Genomic DNA, 24,241 nt, shown 5'->3' with positions numbered 1-24,241 from the left:
ATATTACTAATTGCAGTACAATCTCATGTCATGCAAATTGACATGTATTAAAAAACCTTTTTTTCCTATCTAGATTTTATTTTTTCCCTTTATGGAATCCAGTTATAACTGTCAGCCTAGGTAATTGCTGCAACATTTTCCATCAATTGGGAGGGGGGGTTGCACATTAGTTACACTTATACTCCAAAATGGGTGCATCCACCCCCTCGTATTTTCATTCTGTAGTCCACAAGTTGTTGCGCTGGAGGACAACAAAACCCCAGCAGTTAGTGCAGGCAGTCTCAATTAGCTGGTGGTTTTGCAGTACCCTGTTGATCGAACCCCCTACCCCCTTTTGTTTAACTCATGTAAAATGCTGTAATTCACATGATATACCTTAAGGGTGCAAGAGTGTATTACAGCTGCAAAACAAAAACCTTTATGTCGTATTAATTTTTCAGCCATGTTTCAAAGCATACAGTCCTTGCAAATGCTGTTATTGAGTCACATGGGTAGCTCCCCCCCCCCCCCATGTCCTGTATTTGCTGTTGTAGAACTGAATGAGTCATGCCATCAGTAGCTGAAGCTGGTTCTCCATGCAGTCATTTCCTTAAATCATGGTCACCCCTCACCTCTGTAGCTGGCACATCTCATTGGTAGATTTTGTGTACCCTGACTGGTTTCCCTGTGCTGCGCTTTGAAATGTCTGGTCAGAACTCTAGTGACATTACATGCGTTTGTAGTCTCACCCTGTCATTGTAAATGGGCAAGCTGCATAATCTAAGCTGGTGTCTCTCTCTCTCTCTCGTGCTCTGTTGGGAAGTCTGTGTTCACTGTGAAGTCCTGTCCGGTTCAGAGATCATAGTCTCACTTCTCACCTCCCTTCTGTACTGTGGGTGTATTCAGCCTCTCCTGTGGGTCTATACTGTAGCTCTGTGCTGTTGATTGACTGGACTGCTGGGGAGCGGGGCTGTTCCTCTTGCTCAAATCGGCAAGCAGACCTTGGCAGAAACATTATGGACATGCTGTGTTGAAACTCACTTGAGGCTATGTACTGTATGCGTATGCGTGTGCGTGTGCGTGTGAGTGTGTGTCCTGCGTTTGAGGGCCTGCTAATCCATACCTTGTGGTGGGGAACAAATGCATCTGTCTCTGCCATTTTGTTGTCCTGTGTCTGTGTTTGGCTCTTAGCTGCTCCACTTCTCCCTACAAAATGTCTGGCGCTTGTAATGTGGCCCTTTGACCAGGGTGTGGTGGGCCAGCGTGGGTTTGGTCTCCTAGCGTTGAGCCGGTTGGCAGCATTGAACTGGTGGTACCTTGCGCTGGTGGTAGCGTCGCGGTGGTACTAGCGATGTGCCGTTGGTAGGGTTGCACCATTGGTAGCGTTGACTTGGTGGTGGCGTTGCGCTGGTGGTGGCTAGCGGGTGGTGCTGGTTGGCAGGTGGTTGTGCCCGGGTCAAGTGTGCCCTGCCTTCTCTCTCCAGGGCGCGGTGGCGGAGCAGCGGGCAGCACATGCAGACACCTACCGGAGGATCGGCCGACTGTGACCCCGCCCCCCCCCCCCCCCCCACAGATTCTCACCCCTTTACCCCCTCCCTCCAAAACGATTCACCCCCCACATCCCCTTCTCCCTGTCCCAATGTGAGATAGGATATGCCCTTTGCCCAGCCCCCAGCACTGGAAACATAGGCCCCCCTGAGCAGGCTGCACTGCCCCCCCCCCTCCTAATCTCTCCTTTAGAAATATGAGAGCTGCACTTTGGGTGTTCAGCGCAGTGGAGCAGAAAGCCCAATAACATTGTATTTGGGCAGCAAATTTACTTTTAATGAAGAGACTAATGAACTAATTTAATGAACTGATCAATGTGAGCTGTATTATACAGAATATACTTGAGATGAGTTCATGAAGTCTCTTGTGGATTTAGCCTACGGACCCCAAATGAAAAAAAAAATCTCCATCTGCTCTACTTTTTTGGGGATCTTCCCCCTGTTCCTTAATCATGGCAGTCATCCTGGATATCCATGGAAAACCTCTTCAGAAATGCCTTTGGGGAAATATAAAAATTTACTGGTACATGATTGTCAAGTTTGACTTGATACCATGACAAATCAGACCCATTATGAACAAATAAATGATTAATAAGGTCATGTCAGGGTACCATGTACCATTTTAGAAGGCTTGTTAGTTTTAACAGTTGATTTTAAACGCTATCTAATGTCTGGGATCTGAAGCTGCAATGAGCCTAAACACCAGTGCATAACATCTTCAAATTTACTGCTGTCAAACTATCAGGTGGTACCGTTTCTCAGCTCTTGCCTTTGAAGTGGTGTTTCCCCACGATACAGGATTCATCCCACATGACCCAAATATACTGCGCTGTACTTTATGTACTGTGTGGATGCATTATTTATGTCGTCTTTGACACTTATGACTGAAATGGACTTGTGTGGACTTGTATCAGGTCTCTGAAGTAGTCCGCAGTCAACATTGCTGTAATAGAAGATGGTTGTTGCCCAGGTCAGCTCACCTGTTAATCATTGAACACCTTGTCTGGACTGTAAAATAATCTCACATGAGATATTAGACTTTTGATCTGAGGAAGTGAATTATTCCTTTTTTTTTTGTTTGTTTCCAATTTTATCTGCCCTGGTTAAATTTGTTTCACAGTTTTGTACACATACAAAAAAAGGAGTTTTAGAACTTTGCGTTTACCCTAGTTCCTTTCAATGGCAACCCAATGTTCAGTTGACAGCACTATTGAGTTTAATTTTATGCGCTTTATGGTCCCTAACATTCTGGGGACTTGTTTCTTCTAATGTTGTTTAACACTGGTTTATGTCACTTTTTTGTGTGTCGTCGGATTAGTTTAGCACTCATTTTTTTGGAAAGGAAGTCAAACCTCTTATGAAAGAATGCAGTTCCTTCCAATGCATTCGTAACCCACAAAATAACTGTATGAACGGGATGTATGTATTTTATTGTGGCTGAAACTCTGTAAATAGGACACAAAGCATTGCACCCACAACCATACACACCAAATTAAGCTGTGCTACTACTTGGCTACATTTTGACTTGACAGTAGTAATACTTTAATGAATGTTCTCTTTCTGAAGGGTTTTAATTGGCCACTTGAACCCAAAAAGTGAACTTCTATCCAACTCTTCTGCAGAGCTGGCCTGTTCTTTGTACTTTGTCTTGGTATTTGTTTTGTCATTTTGTTTTGTAGCCATTTGAAGTTGTTTTTGACACTTTTTTTGTTTATTCTGTCACTGCTATTTATTCTATTCAATATTTTGTTGTTGGTGTTTTTTTCAGATCTTATTTCAATTGGAAGCTTTATGACATTGGAAGAGATATAGTTTAATTTAATTTCAATTTTATATTAATTTATTTGTTTTTATTGTTTTTATTTATTTAGCTGTTTTTATGTGTTGTGTTGTGTGTCAGAAAATGATTTTTAAATGTGTGTAAGGAACTATGAACAAATAAAGTGTCAGGTTTGAACATGAAATTATAGGCTTTGAATTTTTGTCTTTGAATAGTTTCCATTTATTTGGTAACTTTTCTGCTGTTATTGTCTTTATCCTGAATCCATTCATAACATCAGTCTGACTGCAATGTCCATTCTGTCACCAGCCTGCTCTTGGACTACTATTGAATTTTGTGTTCTTTGTATTTATCATGAAGCCATATGTTATCCTCTGATCTCACCATCTTACAGTATTTATTATGGTTCAAGTTTGCATTAATGTTTGCAAATGGTTAAAGAAAAAAAAACATTTGGAATTAATTCTTGACCCACAGTATTGCGTTCAAAGGTTTATATCAGATTCTTGAGAATTTAAATAAAGTTATTGAACAAGTTTAATGGCTCTTGCTTGTACTGAAAGAAAAGTTTAATATTGTAAATTCAGATATCCCACAGCAAGAAAATACAGAAGTGCATTTGTTAGGGAGTGCAACAGAGTGCAAAAGAGCATTTTTACTTCTATTCAAAAACATGCCCAATTTATTCCATTTTAACACAAGTTCTAATACAATGAACAAGGCCAAATCCTGTTTAAATTTGCTGCTACGAAGAATTTTAAATGGAAACCATTGGGGTGCACTTTAAATCAGTTCTGTTATTACTCAGTTTGCCAAAAAATAGCACTATGAAGAATCTGAGTCTAAAAAGTGCAAGATAAAGCACATTTCCATGTTTCTTGGAATGTCACCAAATCTGGCTCAACATGTCATAGAGGACCAGTGTGTCTGCATCATGCAGGTTTTTCTCTATATTAATGCTCAGGTAGTAAGATTAAGTGTTGCACGTCTTTCCACATAAAACAAAAGTCATCGTTGGGTGGAGGAGTTACTTAGAGATGAAACCTGAGACCAAATTATGAACTGGCAGGATATGTGACATGGAGACTGCATACCTGAATTACCTGCAAAGGTGAGAAGGATGTGGCAAAATAATTTTTAACAAAATCAGGGTGGTGGTGTTGAAATTGTAACACTTTAGCTCGGTTTGGAGGTTGACGTGGTTCGGGTTCTGTGGCCCGTTTTTCACACGGTTGCCTGTCTTGTGGGTGTTTCAGGAGGAGCAGGAGGTGAAGCTGATTAAGATGGAGGAGCGCATGCAGGAGGTGGAGCTGAAGCTGCGGAATGTTAAGATGCTCCTGCAGGAGAAGGTGTCCCAGCTGAAGGATCAGGTACGGCGCTGTGCTCCTTGGCTGTCCTCCATGCACTGCGATCCTGAGGAAACCACTAGCTCCTTTACGCCATGATATGCTGATGCCTCAGCACCAGGATGGCTTTTCAAATTTACCTAGACCCATCTGGGTTCACGTAGACTTATTAACATGAGTTAAGGTACCGTACTCAAGGGTACGAGAGTTGTATCTCTACATCAGGGTTGCACAGCCTTGTTCCTGGAGATCTACTGTCATGTAGGTTCTCACTCCAGCCCTAACATGGCACACCTCATTCAGCAGCTGGAGACATCATTGAGCTGCTAATTGGTGGAATCAGGTGTGCCAAATTGCGGTTGAAATCAAAACCTACAGGACAGTAGATCTCCAGGAACATGATTGGGCATCCTTGCTCTACATTGAGTTAAAGCTAAATGTACATGCATGTGGAAATGTATGCACACAGAGATGTATAAACAGAGTCAAGTAACTACCGTTCAGTAGTTATGACTGTTACATAGGTTCAGAGAGACCTGTGGGGATGTTGGTACACACTGCTGTAACCTGCTGACCCTAGCCTCCGTTTCCGCCTTGTCTTCCATCCCTAGCTGCACAAGAACACCAAGGCGGACATGATGATTAAGGACCTGTACGTGGAGAACGCCCAGCTGCTCAAGGCCCTGGAGATGACGGAGCAGCGGCAGAAGGTGGCCGAGAAGAAGAACTACCTGCTGGAGGAGAAGATTTCCAGTCTCAACAAGATCGTCCGTGACCTGAGCCCCTCTCCGCTCACCGCCATGCCGTACCACTTCAGCCGCTCCTGACGATCCGTGTGAGCGGGCCGCACATGAGCCCCTGAACATGCACTGTCAGTGCACGCCTGCTAACACTGCACACCTGCTAACGCTGCCTACACCTGAACCCTCATCAACATTTTCAGACCCCCCTGTTTCCATTGCCATGTGATGTTCTACTCCCTCCAAAAAATCTTTTACTTTTTGGGAACCATTATGTATCTGTGTTGGTGTTGCTGGGACCTTGATATCAGCACAACTGCAGCCAGCTGGGTGGGGGGGGAGGTTTCTTTTTTTCTTTGAGATTACTTTTTTTGTTTGTTTTAAAAACATTTTGCGAGGGGGTGTGTTTAAAATGCAAGAAGTTGCACTTGGGACATTAATTTAAAGGAAAGCGCTTGTCATCTTGGTCTGTTGTACCTTTTACAAACTCCACTGCTATTTTTCAATAAGCTTCTCTGCTTCCATGAATAATATTTCAACTAGAAAACCCTGATGGTAAACTAGACAGTACTTCTAACCATCCTATTAGGGCATAGATATTCTCAGATATTTTATATGTGAGAATATAAATATACTATTTACATCATGGTTATGAATATTGGGAGTAAAACAGAATCTGTGACTATGGCCACGTGGAAACATTTTCCAAGACCGCTTTCGATTGATGAAGGATGTGTATTAAGGCTGAGTACATATTTATTTTATGAAGATATGTACACTAACGCAAATGTTTTACTAAGTTAGTCTATTGTATGAATGGGCACTTCCAATGACCTATGAGTGCTTATGATTTCTGCCATTATCCTTTAAGGTCATATGGCACGATTATGCTAATATGCTTGTGGACAGTGGTTAAAATGATTTTTTTCTGAAAACAAAGTCACACAACATTAAATAGGGGGTCTTTAAATGTGAGCATTTTATTTTTTTTAACATTGTAGAAAATGTCTTGCTAAATGTGAAATTGGCAGTGTAGCCAATTTATTGTGTATGTTCTGTGAAACCAAGGTGAAAAAAATAAGTTGCATTGCACATTTTTGTTCAGTGCTACTTACAGGAAAAAAAGGTTCTAAGACAAGTGTATTTTATACTGCCTAAAAAGTGTTCTTGGCTGATTACAACAATCGTTTGAAAGCTGCCTCAGACTACGAGGAGAGAAGGAAAACACTACCTTAAGCAATATGTATGATATTGTGTTTTTGTACTGTATGTCACTCACCATAACTTTTATTATGTTTATTTTCTCTGTACATTATGTGTAAACACTGAAGAACTCCATATGGTGTACAGATTGCTCACTGTAAACTGTGAAAACAGGTGTACGATTGGTGGATTCACTTAGCAATATGAGATTGCACAGAAGGGGAATAGGCGAATGTACTACCTGCATATGAATTTAATGCTTGTTATCGATAACATTCCATAATTTATGCTTGAACTGATCATTGAAATTGGATACAATTTTGAAACCGCACCTGAGTTCTCTAAAAAAAAACAAAATTGGGAAATTTTCATGCAATTGTCCTTTTTTTATTAAAATATTTATTGAAATATAATTGAATATGTGACCACAAAATTAAGGGAAAGTGTTTTGTAGGCTACACACACCAACAGAATGGCCCTGACGCTTTTTTAGAAACTACCCAGACTCATTCATTAAGTTTTATTGAATTGAATTCCATAGTCAAAAACTACATTTCCCAGTAGTCCAGTCTGTCAGTGAAAGGGAAGTGGACTGGACATTTCTGCTATTTGGAAGTAAAGTGGCGGTTATTGTTGTGTATAGAAGGAAAAATTTTCTGTATTGAAGGCCTGGCTTGAGCGATGTTCTTTAAAGCGAACAGTGCCGAACTAGGAATGTTGAATGGAGGATCACCTGTGACACAGACAGAAATAAAGATATTTTGTGAATCCTCTGTGTGTGGGTTTGTTTTCATATCCTCAGTCCAGGTTCTCAGAATGAGTGTTTTATACATACAGACATTGTTGTATCTTAAAGTTGCATGTGGTGTTGTTTGAATGCATTATTTACATAATTTGAATGAATTGTTTTATATTTCATTGTTTGAAAAATCATATGTAGTGTTTATATGGTTTAAAATGATTATACATAGGTATTATTTGTTTATGTATTTTGTTGGGTAGCTTTACGATTACAATTTTTAAGTGAAGAAGTTTGAGGTTGTAATTTATAACATCAGTCATGTCTTCAGCAACAATAATAATGACCATTTCAGCAAGAGAAAGTGGAAATGTAGATTAAGAGTTTTTATCAGTTATGTTTAGTGTTGTGTCAATCAACATTCAGCTGTACTATGTCAATAAGAATGGCATATTTATGATGTAAGGAAGGTCATTGCCCTTAATATGTGATCTGGATGTATGACTAGGTATAATCACCATTGATTTCTACACAGATCTCATTAATATGACAGTTGGCTTCATGAAGGGGAACTTCCAAGTATTACTAATATCTTTCTACACATTTCAGCTGGTTTAGGATTTCTAATTCTAGCCATATGGCTAAATGCCGTCATAAATCACCATATAAATCATCCATGTTTACAAATTGATAGCAGACCTATTTAATGAGCATTCGTTCAGAAATTAACATTTTAGTGTACATACTTATACATGTTCCTGCGTTCTAAGCACGCTCACTTAAATTATATTTAAATTAAATTATAATTATAAAGTGAACGTACAGCCACCAAAACACCCTTTGTAGAAGGACTTACCTATTCAATATTAGATCACATAACCATCAATGAAAATCAGTGCAGCGACTGATAAAGTATGGTGATGTGCTGTCGGAGAAAAAAAACAAAATTATTAGGTATGATCATATAAAAATGGAAGACGTTACTTAATTATCGGTGAAAAGTAGCAACCTTTGGATAAATGCAAGACGTTGGCAATGTTATTGCTATGTATTGCCTATATTGGACCTTATTTGTGTTGGTGCTGTCGCAACAAAAATGTGGTCCCCGCCTCCCTCACCCAGAGGGTACTGTTGCTATGTTCAGGTTCAGAGAGTCAGACCTTCCAACCCTCACCATCGGCCCCGGGGCAGAACGCGTGCGTCACCTTTCCCAGAACCCTTCGCGAGTTGGAATCTATGGTTGGAATGAGCGGAGGAGCAAGGAAGTGCGTGGAGTGGAGTGGGGACTGGGGAAAGGACAGAGAGCAACAGGCAGGCTCAAAACAAACTTGTTTTGGGTGTGGGTGTTGAAAGGCACAGGACGCGTCTGTATGCTTTAAACAGTTTTCAAAACTAGACAAAAGTTAGACAATCTCGTTGGGAAACCATTCTATAATTACGCACATAAAGTTAGCTGGCTAGCAGTTTCTGGTCTTTGCTGCCCACTGCTTGGGAGATGAGTTTGCGTAGTGGCCGAGCCTCTCTGTGAAGTTAAAAATGCTCAATTTCCTAAAATTCCCGTTTAAATGTCGTGGTTGTCACACTTCTCCAAGGGCCGTCGAGTTTCTTCCAAAGCATTGATGTGTCCACTCTTTGAGTTATGCTTTCCAGAAAGAAAAGTAAAAACGAAGCGTCGAAACCAGCCGAGGTACACGGAAAATATGTGAAGAAGGAGACTTCGCCACTCTTGAGAAGTAAGTTGTTATTATGTTGAGATTTTGGATTGCTCGCTTGCCTGGTAATTCATGTTATTTTAATTTGTTACATATTTAATTGGTGTTCATTTGCCTTATCTATACATACCTAGCTATCATTTGCTTCAGAAGTTAGGTATCTGTCCTGGGTTTAATTGATGTAATGGGCAGCCAGCTAACTGAGTAGAAACGCTGCTATCTAGCGATGTCATTCACTGCACTCAAGCGAAATTCTGAGGCTGCAGCCAAACTGCTGGGGATGTTTGAAATTTGAGCCCCTTTCATTGGATTTTAACATTTGAGTGTGATTTGCGTAAGCCTAACTTGTGTGGTACTATACAGCTAGCGAACAATGCTAAAATGGCTATACCTCGGAAACTACTCGACTATCAAGCACAGCTGTCAGAGTGTGTAGCCAGCTAGCTAGCCAAATTATGTAATGTTTTGGAAAACAGTTTACCTAATTTTTTTAGTTAACATTCGCATCGGGTTGTCCCCTTCATTTATGTGTATGAATTGTGTAAATTTTCACGTAATGTATTTGGCAATTTCTGGTCTAGAAAGGTTCCCAAGTGGTCCTTCAGTCTCAATATCGGTGTAATTATTTCCCTGAAACTATGAATCACTGTAAAAACAATTGTGCGAGTATAATGCCCACATCCACGCGCTTTCAACTGAAGTATATTTCTTGTCTATTGCAAACGGAGGGCAAGGCTTTGAATGACATGTTACCTGATTGTGTTGCTGGACTTCTGCCTTAGTGACTGAATAAAGTCGTCTGTCATAGTCTTAAAATTTAAATGAAAACCGTGTCCAATTATCTCATCAGGGCAAGAATGATACTTATTCACAGCTGCAGTGCACGACGGGTGTGAAGTTTTAGAAATGCGAAAAATGCTTTGGGCTCAGTTTTCGCCGACCGTTTGCTGTGTACAGCACAGATTTGGTAGAAAACCCAGAAAAAAATTTTGAAAAAAAAACCAGTTAATTCATAATACATTAGTTTTCTAACGGAATCAGTTAACAGTGGTCCCGCTGTTATTATTTCCAAACTATTTATATTTGTTGAGTTGACAAATACCTTATCATTAAATGGGATCTGATCCAAAAGAGATGTGTTGTTATACTGCAAGGCTAAAATATAATTGTGAACAAATTTGGTAATTAAGTTTTACCTCAAGAACACCTTTTATTAGTATACCTGTTTAAAGCTAATGTCAAGATGCACATCTGCAAGCCAAATCGAATGTTAACAGGAAATCTAGTTGACACTGGATGGTTGAACAAACATTGTTTGCATGTGATATGACTTCATGCTGTATAATGTTATTTTAGAAGGCTGTGACTTAAGAGTACAGAGACTTGTTATGTGTGGTGTGATTTTGTACGCCATTGGAGGGTTTGTATAGCAGAATGATAGTACAGGTTTTCATAGTCAGGTATTGTAGGGTGGGGCTACAATTAAGATTTTTGCAGTGGGTGCAGTGGGTTTTACGATGGTATTATTATTGTGCTGATGTGCAGCTGGCTCGGTGTTATTTGGTGCGGTGTGGCCTGGTAGGTGGGGTGGGCCAGTAGATATTTTAGGATTGTCCATTAGGTCTTTGTCTAACATGATTGAAAATATTTTGCTGAATATGTAATGTAGGCCCTGGTGTAGTAGGGTATGTTATGGTCTGATGTGTGTGTGCCTCCATGGTAAATAGTAAATTATTCAATTTTTTCGAAGGCTTTAACTGTGAAACCCCTGAGCTCATTACAAAGGATGGTCCACCTGGTCTGTGATGTCACTGTCTTGAACAGATGGTACATGGAACAATTCTTTCCCAGTTCTACTTGTAGAGTCATCATTGGCTATTACCCAGCAACCTTGAGTCAGCGAGCCAGTCAGAGCTGAATGTTGTGCCTACAGCATTAATTAAACTGCTGTTTATTGTACACGTCAGAAAATGCACTGGCAGTTTGTTTGGCATTCAGTACTCTAAATGTGAAGGCCAGTATTTTTTTTTAAATGAAGCAAATTTACATACTTGCATGCCGCATAGTTGAAACACAGACACTTGTTTTGGCTTGTATTTTAAATCGCATAGTTCTGTATCTCTCTCTTTGTGTTTAATTAAAAAGACCCATTGTGCTACTTTGCATTCCCTGTTGTCTCAATTAAGTCTGTTTAGAAAAAGCTTGCGCAACGTTGATGAATTGTTACCTCCGCCATGGCATTTTGCTTTACAATATGGCCGATGTGCACTGAAATATAAAAGCAAAGGTAAAAAGAAACTCCCGACTGGGTAACTTCTTCCTTTTTTCGGGTCCAGGCCTGGTTTTTGCCCACTTTTTCTTTGTGGCAGTTCACTGTTAATAGCACTATGCAAACAAAATAGATTTGATTTGTGATGATGAGAGTACAATTAGCCTCATGCTAAGCTTCTGAAGTATATACATTACTCTCCCTGTTCAGAAAAGCATCATCGGTACAGTGTACCCTGGGCCCAATGATTAATCCCTGAGATTCACTGGTCCTGGTTGGTCAGGTGCTCTCTGGACGATATACAGAGGGCGTAAGACGGAAAGCTTAGAACTGGCCAGTGCAGCGCGTGACCACAACCCTTCATCCGCAAGCTTGCCAGTTCTGCAACCTGCTCAACAGAAATGCAGTTACTGTAACAGAAATGCAGTTACCGAGTGCCTCCATTGTGACAAAATGGTTCCCTGAAATACCCTTTCCGCTCTGTGACTTTCTATATGATGCAAAGGAGAAAAATAAAATGATTAAATGAGCTTTCGTTTTTGAAGCCGACCCTGAGCAACTGTTTTCATGGGTAGAAAGGAGCGTTTAATTTAATAGCAGCGGTTGTGAAAAGGACAGTCCTCCCATAGCTACACCGGCGCCATCCCGTACACAGCGTGTACCTGACTGTACGGCCAGTTCCACAAACACAAATTAAAATTTAAATGTTGTTGGCGCTGTGTGGCTCCCCCCTCGGGGAGTTTCTGTCATCTCCCTGACCCCCAGAGAGCAGGGGGACTTGGATATGACTCCGAGCCCAAGCAACGCAAATGAAGCGCAGTGTAAATAAACAGAGTGAGAGAGAGCAGTGCGCCTGACTGCATCACAAAGCCACCTCTCCACCGCCTCTCATCTCACCTGTGCTTTTTTTTGGTTTTGGTGTACACTACAGCGGCAGCATCGTCAATATAAGTGAATAGGAACGAGCGCGGCGCAATGTAACGTCCGTCCGTTTCCAATTATCCTTCCCACTGTCTCCCGGCACTAATCCTTCAGAGTTTTTGAGCTGTTTCTGTGTGACAAAACGCTTACAGATGGGAACTGAATGGGTCCATTGTCTTGTCTTTCTGTGGTATTTTATTTTGTGCATTGATAATCTTCCCTTCATCGGAAAGGGCACTAAAAGGTAGTATTTAAGTTGAAATGAAGCGACGGTGATGGTGTATAGCTGTTGGCATGTTTGTCTCCGCCCCCTTGGTGCTGAGAGCTCTCATCTGATTGGTGCAGATCTGATGCCCTCGTTCATCCGGCACGGGCCCACCATTCCCCGGCGCACGGAGATCCCGCTGCCCGAGCCGGGGCCGGGGCCCCTGGCGTACCCCGTGGGTCCCGGCGAGCCCGCGGTGTCGCGGAACAAGAGCTTCCTGCGGAACCCGCCGGCGCGGCCGCCGCACGAGGTGGCGCGGCGCGAGAGCAACCGCCTGTCGGCGCCGCCGTACCTCCCGCGCGGCCTCGGCGAGCTCCCCCACGAGTACGGCGGCTCCTCCCAGTCCTTCCTGTCCGAGGTCAACCCGCTGGCCGAGAACGGCGACGGCGGCGGGGGCGGCGCCCGCTACTACTTCCCGCCGGACCCCTACTACGACCCGCCCCGGCGGCCCAGGCAGAGGCACGTGCCCGACCGTTTCCACGACGACTACCGATACTACGAGCACGGCGAGCAGAACTTCCAGAGAGTGCCGCACACCTCACAGGCCCCGAGCAGACACCCAGTGGGTAAGCCCCGCCCGCCCTCTGCCTCGCCATGGCGACAGCATGCCTCACCATGGCGACAGCTGCTCGTCCTGGCACTGCAGCACAGCGAAGCTCTTCCTCCGGCACACCTGCCTCGCTTATTTCAATCGATCAAAAGACCATGTAATGCATCCCTGCCTCAGTAAAAGTCCTACGTAGCTTTGCTTATTTGAAGCCGGATATTTGAGCTTGCACTCAAATGCTCAAGGTGTCTCAGTGGAAGTGTTAAGATTACATTAGCAACGGATGCTTTTCTCTCTAACGTCCTGCTTAGGCGTTTCAGGGCCTCCGTACAGTGTAGATTGCACTCCCATTGAAGATACTTTAGCATACATTATGACTACACATAAAATCTGGAATTGCTGAAGGGTTTTATTATTGGGATGTTATTCTAGACATACCTGCAATGAAATATGAAAAGGTGAAAGCTGGATTGATGGGATGGCAGGGCTCTTTTGAAGTTAGTGTAGCCTGTATGTGACACACACACACACATGTTTTAATGACACGCTGTATGGGCGCTGCGTATCAGGCGCCGCGTGCGCGCCGATGCCGGGGGAAGGCTGCCGAATCGCCGCGCGCTCCTGGGAGCGGCGAAGCTGTCCTGGCACGGCGCGGTGACGGCAGCGTTTCTGCACGCGGCTGGAATGTCGGTTTACCCTCGCCTGCGAGCTGTGCGGCTCTCAGCTCCTCTCCTGTGGGGGCTTTTCTTCACTTTTTCCCTTTCTCTTTCCTCCCCCTCTCCCCCCACCCCCTTCCTCTCTCCGTGTCTCTTTCTCTCTCTCACTCTCTTTCTCACTCCGTCTCTATTTCTTGCTCCCTGTCTCCTGTTTTCTTTCTCACTCTCTCTTTCTCTGTCTCTCTCTTTCTTGCTCTCATTCTGTCCCCCACTTTCTCTCTCCCCCTCTTTCTTTCTGTCCCTCCCTCATACTAGTCCCCTCTCTCTCTTTCCCTCCCTCCCTCCCTCTCTCTCTCTCTCTGGCTCTGACAGTATTTTCCCATGTTCCCATCACTGTGGCACTCATGTATTCTGATGTTCTAGCGTTTCCTGTTTGTACAGTGTGCAGAACTGAAAGCTTGCTATTGGATTGTGGAGTTTCTTTTTGCACATTCTTTATCACCAGGGCTGCAGTTACTGCAACGTTAACCTTTGGACAAATACACCTTTACAAACAGCCACTCTTAATTACAGGTTCCCTCAATTTTCTGTAGGCTTGTACTGCAATTATTTGTCCCCAGGATGACGAGAGTGCTGATTCTGTAGGTAATGAGTTATTGTTTTTCTGTGTGCCGTTGCTGTCGCTGTGTTAGAAAAACAGTTCAGCCACTGAAACATGGGGACTGTCCAACTTCTAAATAGTTTTTTGGGTGTTGACTTTCAGGGATAGTGCCTTGAATGCACTAGTAGTGCTTTCAAAGTAAACTTGCCTGTTTGTTTTCACGAAGAGCATTGTGGCCAACAACCGGTGTAATACTTTCTGCCTTTAAGTCAGCAAATAATGCTGTAGTTACACTCGGTATTAAGAAAACAAGATTATAAGCCTTTTATTCCTATTGTCTTATGCAGACTTATTCTCTGTAGGACCCTCCTGTAACAGTCTAACATGATTCCTTTGTGATAATCTTTATACTGGCATTTAGTTGAAGCAGATTTCATCAAGTGGTTACCTAGCACACATTTTTACAGTGAGTGTTATCCTGTGCGTTTTACTAGCGTACTAACCTGTACTAGTGTTTGTGCAGTGCTGCAAAGTAGATTTATGTGCCCTCCTCCCCCCCAAAAACCTGTGGTTTTGGTGCAGTTTACATCACTCTCCTCTCTCACCCATAATAACCTCACGGTCACAGGCCTCTCCTGGTGATGGAGCGGACTGTCCAACGGCAGGCCGCTACCTCCGAGTGTTTTCCACTAGAATAAAAACCGCCGTCCTCGTACTGAGGCCGAGGTAGCGGGGGGGGGGGGGGGGTACTGAGGCCGGTTTTTAACGGCGCTCTGCTGAGGAAGTGTTTTCGGGTTGCATAAGAGCGTTTATCTCCGGGTGACTCACGGCCTTTCGGAAATTATACAGGACCGTACGGAGGAGCCGAATATTAAAAACAGCAACGCAGCGCTCGCATCCAGGAGCGCGATCCCGGAGAGGAAGTTGTGTCATGTGAAAGAATGTGCCAGTAATCACAATCGCTCTTGAGGAGGATGCTTTTTTTTTTTTCTTCTTCTCCATGTGGTGAAAGTTTAGCGAATGTAGGCTGCTCCTGGGCTGGTGCCTATATTGGCCTGATGTTACTTCTGTTGAAAGTGCTGTAGAGAATGTGCCCGAGTGCTTAGTGTGGAAATGAGGGAGTTAAGTGCGCGCTGTGGGAGCGTTTGTCAGTGATTGGTCTGTTCTGCCCGCTCGTTTCCAGCGCTCGGGTTTGTCTTGGACGGGCGGCTGCGTGGCGTGGGGTTTGGCATCGTTTCGGGGCTGGATCGGGCCTGCGGGGCAGGAGGAGGTCCCGTCCCAGGCGCTCTGGCTTTGATGTGGGCCTCTCTGTGCCCCGCCCACTGCGTTCCACCCCTAGCCACACCCCCCCCCTCCCCCCACCTCCACCAGAGGTTTATTGAATGTAAATACAGGGGTTTAGATATTCATTCTCTTGAGGAGTGTTTAATTCACTCAGCAGTGTTACCCGCAACGCTCTTCTGCTGAGAAGTGTTTTTGTAATACTGTGCGCTTTAGGCACAGAGGCATCGCTCACATTTCCACATTCCATGCGCTGCCCGTAGCTGTTTGGGTGACGGTTGCCCCTGGCGCTGCCCGTAGCTGTTTGGGTGACTGTTGCCCCTGGCGCTGCCCGTAGCTGTTTGGGTGACGGTTGCCCCTGGCGCTGCCTGTAGCTGTTTGGGTGACTGTTGCCCCTGGCGCTGCCCGTAGCTGTTTGGGTGACTGTTGCCCCTGGCGCTGCCCGTAGCTGTTTGGGTGACGGTTGCCCCTGGCGCTGCCCGTAGCTGTTTGGGTGACGGTTGCCCCTGGCGCTGCCCGTAGCTGTTTGGGTGACTGGTGCCCCTGGCGCTGCCTGTAGCTGTTTGGGTGACTGTTGCCCCTGGCGCTGCCTGTAGCTGTTTGGGTGACTGTTGCCCCTGGCGCTGCCTGTAGCTGTTTGGGTGACTGTTGCCCCTGGCGCTGCCCGTAGCTGTTTGGGTGACGGTTGCCCCTGGCGCTGCCCGTAGCTGTTTGGGTGACGGTTGCCCCTGGCGCTGCCCGTAGCTGTTTGGGTGACTGGTGCCCCTGGCGCTGCCTGTAGCTGTTTGGGTGACTGTTGCCCCTGGCGCTGCCTGTAGCTGTTTGGGTGACTGTTGCCCCTGGCGCTGCCTGTAGCTGTTTGGGTGACTGGTGCCCCTGGCGCTGCCTGTAGCTGTTTGGGTGACTGTTGCCCCTGGCGCTGCCCGTAGCTGTTTGGGTGACTGCTGCCCCTGGCGCTGCCCGTAGCTGTTTGGGTGACTGCTGCCCCTGGCGCTGCCCGTAGCTGTTTGGATGACGGTTGCCCCTGGCACTGCTCGTAGCCTTTGGGGTGACGGTTGCCCCTGGCGTCCGCTGCAGTTCTCTCTCCTCACTGTGGAGCTCTCTCACACACGGGCAGCCAGCTTAGAACCCTGAACTGATCTCAGGACTGAGGTCCGCGTTTGGAAAATGGGTTTGGAGCGCCCAGACCTCTCAGTCTGGAGTTAAAGAAACTGATCCTCGCCTTTATTTCAGTCTGTGTCTGTCCTGCAGCCATCACCAGCTCCTCTTCTCCTTCTGCTTTGGCCCCCGGGCTCAAAGTGCGGCCCGCTGAACTGTGTTCCCTCTGCCTCGCGTCGGCGTCTCGTTGACGGAAAGGCCTTGGATAAACGTCGACGTGCTTAAATTGCCGGGGGAGGGAATATTTTTGGGATGGAGGAGGGAGGGGGATGCGTTTTGGTGGAACGCTCTGACATTCCAGCGCCGCGCTCGCCCGCTGGCCCGGGGGGGGGGACTCTCATTCACGTACAGAATATACCGGCTCTGGCTGCTGCTTCTCAGCTTCTTTATTTTTGCCCTTTTTTTTTTTTTCTTTTTTAGAAAATACTCCTTTGTGCCTGCTGTAATGGCACCATGTTTAATAGAGGTGCTTACATGATCTCCAAACGTACATATCTAATAAATGTCTGTTAAATTTATTTTCATATTTAAAGTTAAATACAGTACGGGCCTAGCACTGTTGTGGTCTGTGTAAGAATGAGAGTGCAGCTGCTGTCTGTTGGGTGAAAAAAAATGTCGTTTTCATTTTTCTACAGCAGACTTTTATGAGAAGTGGGAGTGTGTGGGGAGTTGAGACAGCTGTGCTATTACTGTATATGCTGCTGGTTATATATCACACTCCTGCTGCACGCGGCTCATTCTGTATGCTGTCCTAACGTCAACCCCATCAGTCAGAGCCCCTGTGCCACAGTCCACCCTGAACACAAAGCAGCAGACCTGCTGCTGTCGAGTGTGGCATGGGGTTATCTTGGATATCAATAAATAATATTTTTAATGTGCCAACTTTGGAGTGTGCGGAACTTTCATTCAATTTCCATGGCCAAAACCCTTACACAGTGTTCTGCTGACGTGTGGGGAGTCTGAGCGTCCAGTGCTTGGGTGTTTCCTCTTGTCGACAGACGCATTTTTAGTCCAGGGCGTTCGCTGTGCATATTATTGTTTTTTGCCGGGGTTTACAAACAGCTGACCTTGATGGTAGCGGAGCCATTCTCTGCAGTCTATCACTGAATGGGGACTGGGTGAGGGTCAGTGCTGTGGGCGTGGGTGAGGGTCAGTGCTGTGGGAGTGGGTGAGGGTCAGTGCTGTGGGAGTGGGTGTGTGTGGAGATCTCAGCCTTCCTGATTTACACCGTTTCCTCTCAGAAGCAGCGCTAGTTCAGACTGCACCGTCTCCCTGGTCTGGCTCCGGCTATTTTAAAAGCGCTTCGCAGCCCGCGGTGCAAAGCCGGCCAGCCCGGCTCCAGGGAAGCACCAGCGCCTTGCCCCGCCTCCCCCCCGCCCCAAATGCAAGCATGTAATTTCTCGAGATGATCGATTCACGACCTCCGTGTTCCAGTTGACCTTGTGGTTTTAAGTGCAGTCAGAAGCCCAGAAAGTGACCAAAGTTGCCATGGGACTGCGTGTAACCCATAATTCTTACAGCAGGTTTGTCCGTAAATGAAACCTTGCTCATTAAAGTGTAACGAGTTTAAAATGATATACTGTTTTCCCCCCCCCCCTATATTTAAAAAAATTATTAAATAGGTTATATTACATAACTTGGTTTTATTGAATGGCATATTGGTGCAATCATTTTACCATTTGGGGTAATTAAAAGCCACCAGTCCTTTGAGGAAATGCCCAGATGAGTGCTGCGGATTGTAGTCGAGTATTTAACTTTTTTGCTGGTCGGTTTTTTTGGAATGTTTTTTCAAAATTCTGCGTCTGTGTTCTAGAACTCCGGTGTTTCCAGTAGTGATTGTTACATCAGCATTAGAATGTTCAGTTAAGAACATTCTGATCTCATATTTGTGATCTCACACCCAAAGGGCTAAGCTTAGCCAAAGTATTGTGTGCCATCGTGAAGAAAGGTGAGAGCAGGTGCAGTGATGGTCCACAGGGAGGATAAGCTCTGGACTCTGTGTTTCCCCTTCTTGAGCGGGCCTAATGTGTTTGTTTTGTCAATGCACTCGCTCGCTGTAGGAATTTTCTGGTTTGGGTCCAGTCGTCTGGAATGCGTGGAAAGCACTCGTGCTCCGCGCCGTCGTTCTGCGGCCCGCCGTTGTGACACGCGCAGCTCGGTCGCCGCTGGGTGGGAGCGCCGGGAGGGCCAGAGTGTGCTGGATGCCTGCGCTGGTCCCTGGAGCCTGTGCCTCTTCAGCAGCGGGGGCTTGGGCGGAGGCCAGTCAGACGCTCCGCTCTCCAGACCAGTTCTCTCTGCCTGGGGACTGAAGCCTGGGGGCTCAGTTGCTTGGCTAATTGTGCGATGCTGGATCTGTCCAGCACAGGAATCGAATGTTAGGCAGTAAATAAATTCCTTTGACTTAGTGCTGGGAGTGCACATTCACAGTGCTCTGCGTTTTGCATGGAGCGCACTAGTTTGCTTTGAGTGTGTTGTGAATAATTTCAGCTGAGAATTCCAAGCAACCCATACAGAAAAGAATGGGGATCTCAGAGGGGGATCTTTATCTAACATGTTAATTTGGAAATGCAGTTATCCATGGGTGTTCCATAGAGCTTGCTAACTGGTGAGACCTACATCTTGCACATGTACAGCCTGTTTCTGTCGCCTTTGCTTGCACTGTCAGTGTGAAAGGAACACGTCTGTCTGCCGGCTTCCTCTCATCTGCAGGGACATCGCACTTTACTACACGACAGCTGTGATAACTCACTGCCCGCCCACCCGTTTCTCCAGTGTCTGTGTAGATACAGCGTAGATCCACCTTTTTTTTCTCCAAGAAATTTCTCAACATGAAACTGAAAGGACATTTTTGTTTAGCTCATAAATTTGTTGTTCTCTTGTACTCTGTGAGCCACTGCTTGGCAACCTGCAATTTGCTGAATGGCGAGTGACATCACTCGCTGATAACACCTGCAGACCGCAGGCACCTCGCAGGTGTGTGTGACTCCTGGCCCTGGAGAGGGGTGAGGAAGCCAGGTGGGCTCAGATTACTGTGCAATCTTCTGTTTTAACTGTTTGGGAAACGGTAAAAACACCTCTTCCTGTAGTCCTCCCGGTCCAGGTTGACTGAGACCTCGTCTATGGTTCACTAATGCCACGGTAACCATGGGAACGCTCTGGATGAACCCGCCTGTCCCGTGTCTCACTACTGTAGACCCCCTCCCAGTGACCCCCCTGCCCAGAGTGGGACCAGCTGGTGCTCCAACCCGCTGTGATACAGTGCCCTGCGTTTACTGCCTCTGACCTTCGACCTCTTGTGGGTGTCTCTTCAGGGATAGGGCGGATTCAGGCCAAGTCTCTGGGGAACCTGTCCAGCCCCAGCGGGGAGGACCTGCCCCTGCCGGCGGGGTGGACGGTGGACTGGACCATCCGGGGGAGGAAGTACTACATCGACCACAACACCAACACCACCCACTGGAGCCACCCTCTGGAGAGGGAGGGGCTCCCCCCCGGCTGGGAGAAAGTGGAGTCGGCCGAATTCGGGGTCTACTACGTGGACCACATCAACAAAAGGGCGCAGTACCGACACCCATGTGCACCGAGGTAACGCAGACGGGACATTCAGTTTGTTTAACCACAGGCTCAGAGTCACAGTGTAATGTCATCAGATTCACTTGTTTTGGCTGTTACTCATTATTCAGCATTGATATTCTGGTGGAATAACTGAGATGTTTGTGTGATGATGTTTTTTTTATAAAGGATGAAGCTGAATAGAAAAGTAAACCCTTCATGTGACTTGCCTGCCCCATAGCCCCAGTCATGTGACTTTCCTGAAATTCTCCCCTCCCGCAGCGTTCCTCGCTATGACCAGCCCCCACCCCTCCCACCGCCAGTCACGTATCAGCCCCGCCAGACCGACCGAAATCAGCCCGTCCTGGTGCCAGCGAACCCCTACCACACCGCTGAGATCCCAGACTGGCTGCAGGTGTACGCCCGCGCACCCCTCAAGTAAGGCCCCTAAAATGCATACCTGTATGATAGTGTACAATGCATACATGCATACATGCTTGAGCATATGTGTGCATGCATACATACGAGCATGCGTACATATGTGCATGTATACATATCTGCATAAATATGTGCACACGTATGTGCGTGCGTATGTAAGAACATACATACTGTACAGTCAAATGTGAGCATCTGGCCACAAGGCTCCATGTGAAGAGTGAGTGTAGCAGTGTCTGGGCTCTGCACCGGGGCTGCATGCTGGTTTATGTGCTGACCCCTGACTCTCCTGCGCTCACTCACTGCAGACCCTGCGACCCCAGCCATGCCGTTCCGTACCGTGAACAAAGCCAGCTTTCTCAGTGCCCTCCTGAGCCTCCGCTTAACCTCTCTCTCTCTCTAGCTGAGCCTCTGCTGTACAGATGAGTCATTTTCTAGAGGAGAATCTCAGAGCGTCAAACTTCAGTGCCTAAATGAAATGCAAGCAAGCAAGCGTATTATTGTATTTCCAGGAACTTCTGCTTGCCTGTGGCTAGATTTCACACTAGAGGCCACAGAGTACTGCAGGAGAGCTAGCTAGCGGCCAGAGGAGAGGCGTATCGCTCGCTGACGATAGCTGCTTACCTGTGCGGTCCACTGTGCGCCCTTGGGCACAGCAATGCAATACCCAAGGAGCCCTGGCTGACTTTGCCCTTTGAAGAGCAGGTTTCTTCATTATAAGTCAGTGTTCTAGAACTCCATTGCTTTCATTTACCAGTAGTGATTGTTACATCAGCATTAGAATGTTCAGCTAGAAACGTTCTAATCACAACTGTGTGGTTAGAATGTACTTGACTGTAGGAATATCCATCTAATATCTAGGCCTTATGGCCCAGCCTGTGCTGGTAATGGCGAGAGCATGCCCCCTGACTGCGCCCCTGTGCCTGGTCTCCTCGCAGGTACGACCACATCCTGAAGTGGGAGCTGTTCCAGCTGGTGGACCTGGACACGTACCAGGGCATGCTGAAGCTGCTCTTCATGAAGGAGCTGGAGCGCATCGTCAAGTCGTACGAGGCCTACCGGCAGGCCCTGCTGTCCGAGGTGGACACGCGCAAGCAGCGCCAGCAGTGGTACGCCCAGCAGCACAGCAAGAACTTTGGCGGGAACATGTGAGCACGCGTGTGTTAGCGTCGCGCGTGTGTTAGCGCCGCGCGTGTGTGAGCCTCGCGCGGGCCCCCGTTCCCCGCGGGGGGGGGAGGGGGGGTTGTCAGTGCAGCGCGGCGTGGCTGCACACACTCCCATCCCAGTTTTCTTATTTTATTTCTTTTTTTTTTTTTTTTTAAACGGTCGCCTTCGTACCAAACGCATCTGTGCCTCTGCTGGATCCAAATTAGCAGGCAAATGATAGGGCTGGAGGTCTGCTCGGCCTAAGATGTGGGTTCACTAGAAGCGATCTGGCATGCCGGGAACTCCCGCCCCCCCCCCCCCCCCCCTTTCAAAACGTTGGGGGGAGGAGAACGGTGGCAGCAGCTCTGCTCAGAGAGCTGTAAGTCACTCAGTAAGTGAACGGCTCTGATGAATCTGGCGCCTGGACACTTTTACAGGGGTGCAAAGGGTCTGTGATTCCAGCTTACGGTCTGTAAGAGTGCCCAAAAACTGTGCCTTTTTATTTTTTTACATTTTTTTTTTACAGGAACCGTTTTCTCTCTCACTCTCTTCTTCTCTTTCTCTCACTCTTTCTATCATTCTTTTTCTCTCCCTCCCTCCCTCTCTCTCCCCCCTTCTTTCTCTCCCCTCTCTCTCGCACTCTTTTTCTCTCCCTCCCTCCCTCTCTCTCCCCTCTCTCCCTCTCTCTCTCTCACTCTTTTTCTCTCCCTCCCTCCCTCCCTCTCTCATACCCGTTTCTCTTCAGTGGCTGAGCTGTTCTGCCGTTCCTTACAGATTCTGCAGTTTCACCCCCCTTGTGTTTTTAACGTATCGACCGCTACATGAATATTTTTATAATCATTTAATTATTTTTTCACTTTTAATTGGCGGCCGTAGCCCAACTAAGCGACACTAAGCTGTCCGTGAGAGAGGGTGAAATATGTGTTGTTGTGTGTGTGCGCGTGTGTTTACGAATTTTTCATTTTGTATTGTTGACAATTTTGGTCTCTGACAATCTGCCCTATTCTGATTGTCCCGCATAAGAGTTAATTTTCGATATGGAATATGTCTTTATTTAAAGACTGTAAATTCATAGGCAGAAAGCATCACATTTGATGCAGTGTGTGGTCTGAGCAACTCTTAGCTCTCGGCATTATTGTATGTAATTGTTATCTTTATTATTATTATGCTGTATATAATATGGTATACATAAGCTACTGGAAATATCATTGCAATACACTAAAAGCACAGATGCCTGAAGATGCCTTAGCTTTGCCTATGTTATTTATACTTTATTGCATGGTGTGTACAATATCAATCCCTCCCTTTTGAGGATACAGTACAATCTGAACTTCAAAAAGGAGATTGAAGATACGAGTTAAAATCCCAGCATTGGCTTTTTTTTGTGCTTTTTACCACTTTTCTTCCTATAGCATATCAGCCCTCATACATGGAGCCTCAGCCAGAGATTTGGGAAAGTGCACACAAGCCTGTGCCCTTCTCTGAGTGCACGTTGCCAAGCGCCGCTTCTTACCAAACCCCAGCTCACGCTCGCTAAGACGCTTTTCATGTGCAGCTCAACAGGCGGAACCGCAGGTACCTGGCCCACCAGTGGGTGTCGCTAGAGAGCAATGAGACATGGGTCCCCGCTGACTGAACCCTCCTCAACTCTAGGTTTTGCTAAAAACCAAATGTGCATCGCCCAGCAGGGCTACCGGTCTCGAGTTCCAGCCAATCAGAAACTCCTCAGCGCTCGGTTCAGCAAAGCCAACAGCCAGGAGTCCCAAACCCCAATGGTGTTGGCACTGGCACACTTTACAGCTAGAATGAGAATGGAGCCTTACCCATGTGAGCCACCCAGCAGTCCCTTCATTGGCTTAAAAAATAACTAAATCTATCTGTAATTATGAAAAAACAAAACTTGCTGGGTTCCTTCGTCGCAGGTTCAAGTCACCCAAAGGAACTGAAGTGCAACTGACCCAGAGCCTGCTTTCAGTTTCCGCTTTCTACCACTTGGTCCTGTTCCCCATGTTCAAAATGAAGAGGAGCACACTCCCGCTTTGTGCTGATTGGCCGTGGTGTTGTGTTCACGCAAATTGCTCCCCAGCAAGCGGCTGTTTCTACGGCTCCTTGCGAAGGTTCCGTTTGAACGCTTGCTTTTCTTTCAGAATGGAAGAGGGCTTGCTCTTCGACCCGATGGTCAGACACGTATCCAAGGGGATACGATTTCATGTTCATTACTGTTAACAGTATCGAGTTCTGAAAAGCAGCTATCAATAAATTATCTGAGCCACCGTCTTTCATTTCTTGGCCATCAGCATTTATGCAGACGTGATAATGATTTGCGTGGGACTTGCGTCGGTCACAACCCAGTTCAGTTTTTTTTTT

At 46.2% G+C, this 24,241-nt stretch overlaps 2 protein-coding genes across 4 annotated transcripts in view; both read left to right on the top strand.

Annotated features, from left to right (window-relative positions):
• nin (ninein (GSK3B interacting protein)) overlaps positions 1-7,366 on the top strand; it is a 34,795-nt gene extending 27,429 nt beyond the window's left edge. For 2 of the 3 annotated variants that reach the window (XM_035380169.1, XM_035380188.1), the window contains 2 exons: positions 4,563-4,676; positions 5,264-7,366. In XM_035380169.1, coding sequence (XP_035236060.1) covers positions 4,563-4,676; positions 5,264-5,479 — 330 coding nt within the window. In that variant the 3' untranslated portion in view covers positions 5,480-7,366. Of the gene's footprint in view, positions 1-1,463; positions 1,543-4,562; positions 4,677-5,263 lie in introns of those variants that run through there. The other variant, XM_035380177.1, reaches the window with a different exon arrangement.
• Positions 7,367-8,537: 1,171 nt separating this feature from the next.
• Positions 8,538-22,438, top strand: sav1 (salvador family WW domain containing protein 1). The gene is made up of 5 exons (XM_035406487.1): positions 8,538-9,067; positions 12,582-13,067; positions 20,056-20,326; positions 20,576-20,731; positions 21,667-22,438. Exons 1-5 carry the CDS (start codon positions 8,974-8,976, stop codon positions 21,878-21,880), a joined length of 1,221 nt encoding a protein of 406 aa, XP_035262378.1. The 5' UTR covers positions 8,538-8,973; the 3' UTR covers positions 21,881-22,438.
• Positions 22,439-24,241: the final 1,803 nt, after the last annotated feature.

This window comes from Anguilla anguilla, chromosome 1, assembly GCF_013347855.1.
Source record: "Anguilla anguilla isolate fAngAng1 chromosome 1, fAngAng1.pri, whole genome shotgun sequence".
NCBI classification, from domain to species: domain Eukaryota; kingdom Metazoa; phylum Chordata; class Actinopteri; order Anguilliformes; family Anguillidae; genus Anguilla; species Anguilla anguilla.
This window is presented reverse-complemented; position numbering and strand designations above follow the sequence as displayed.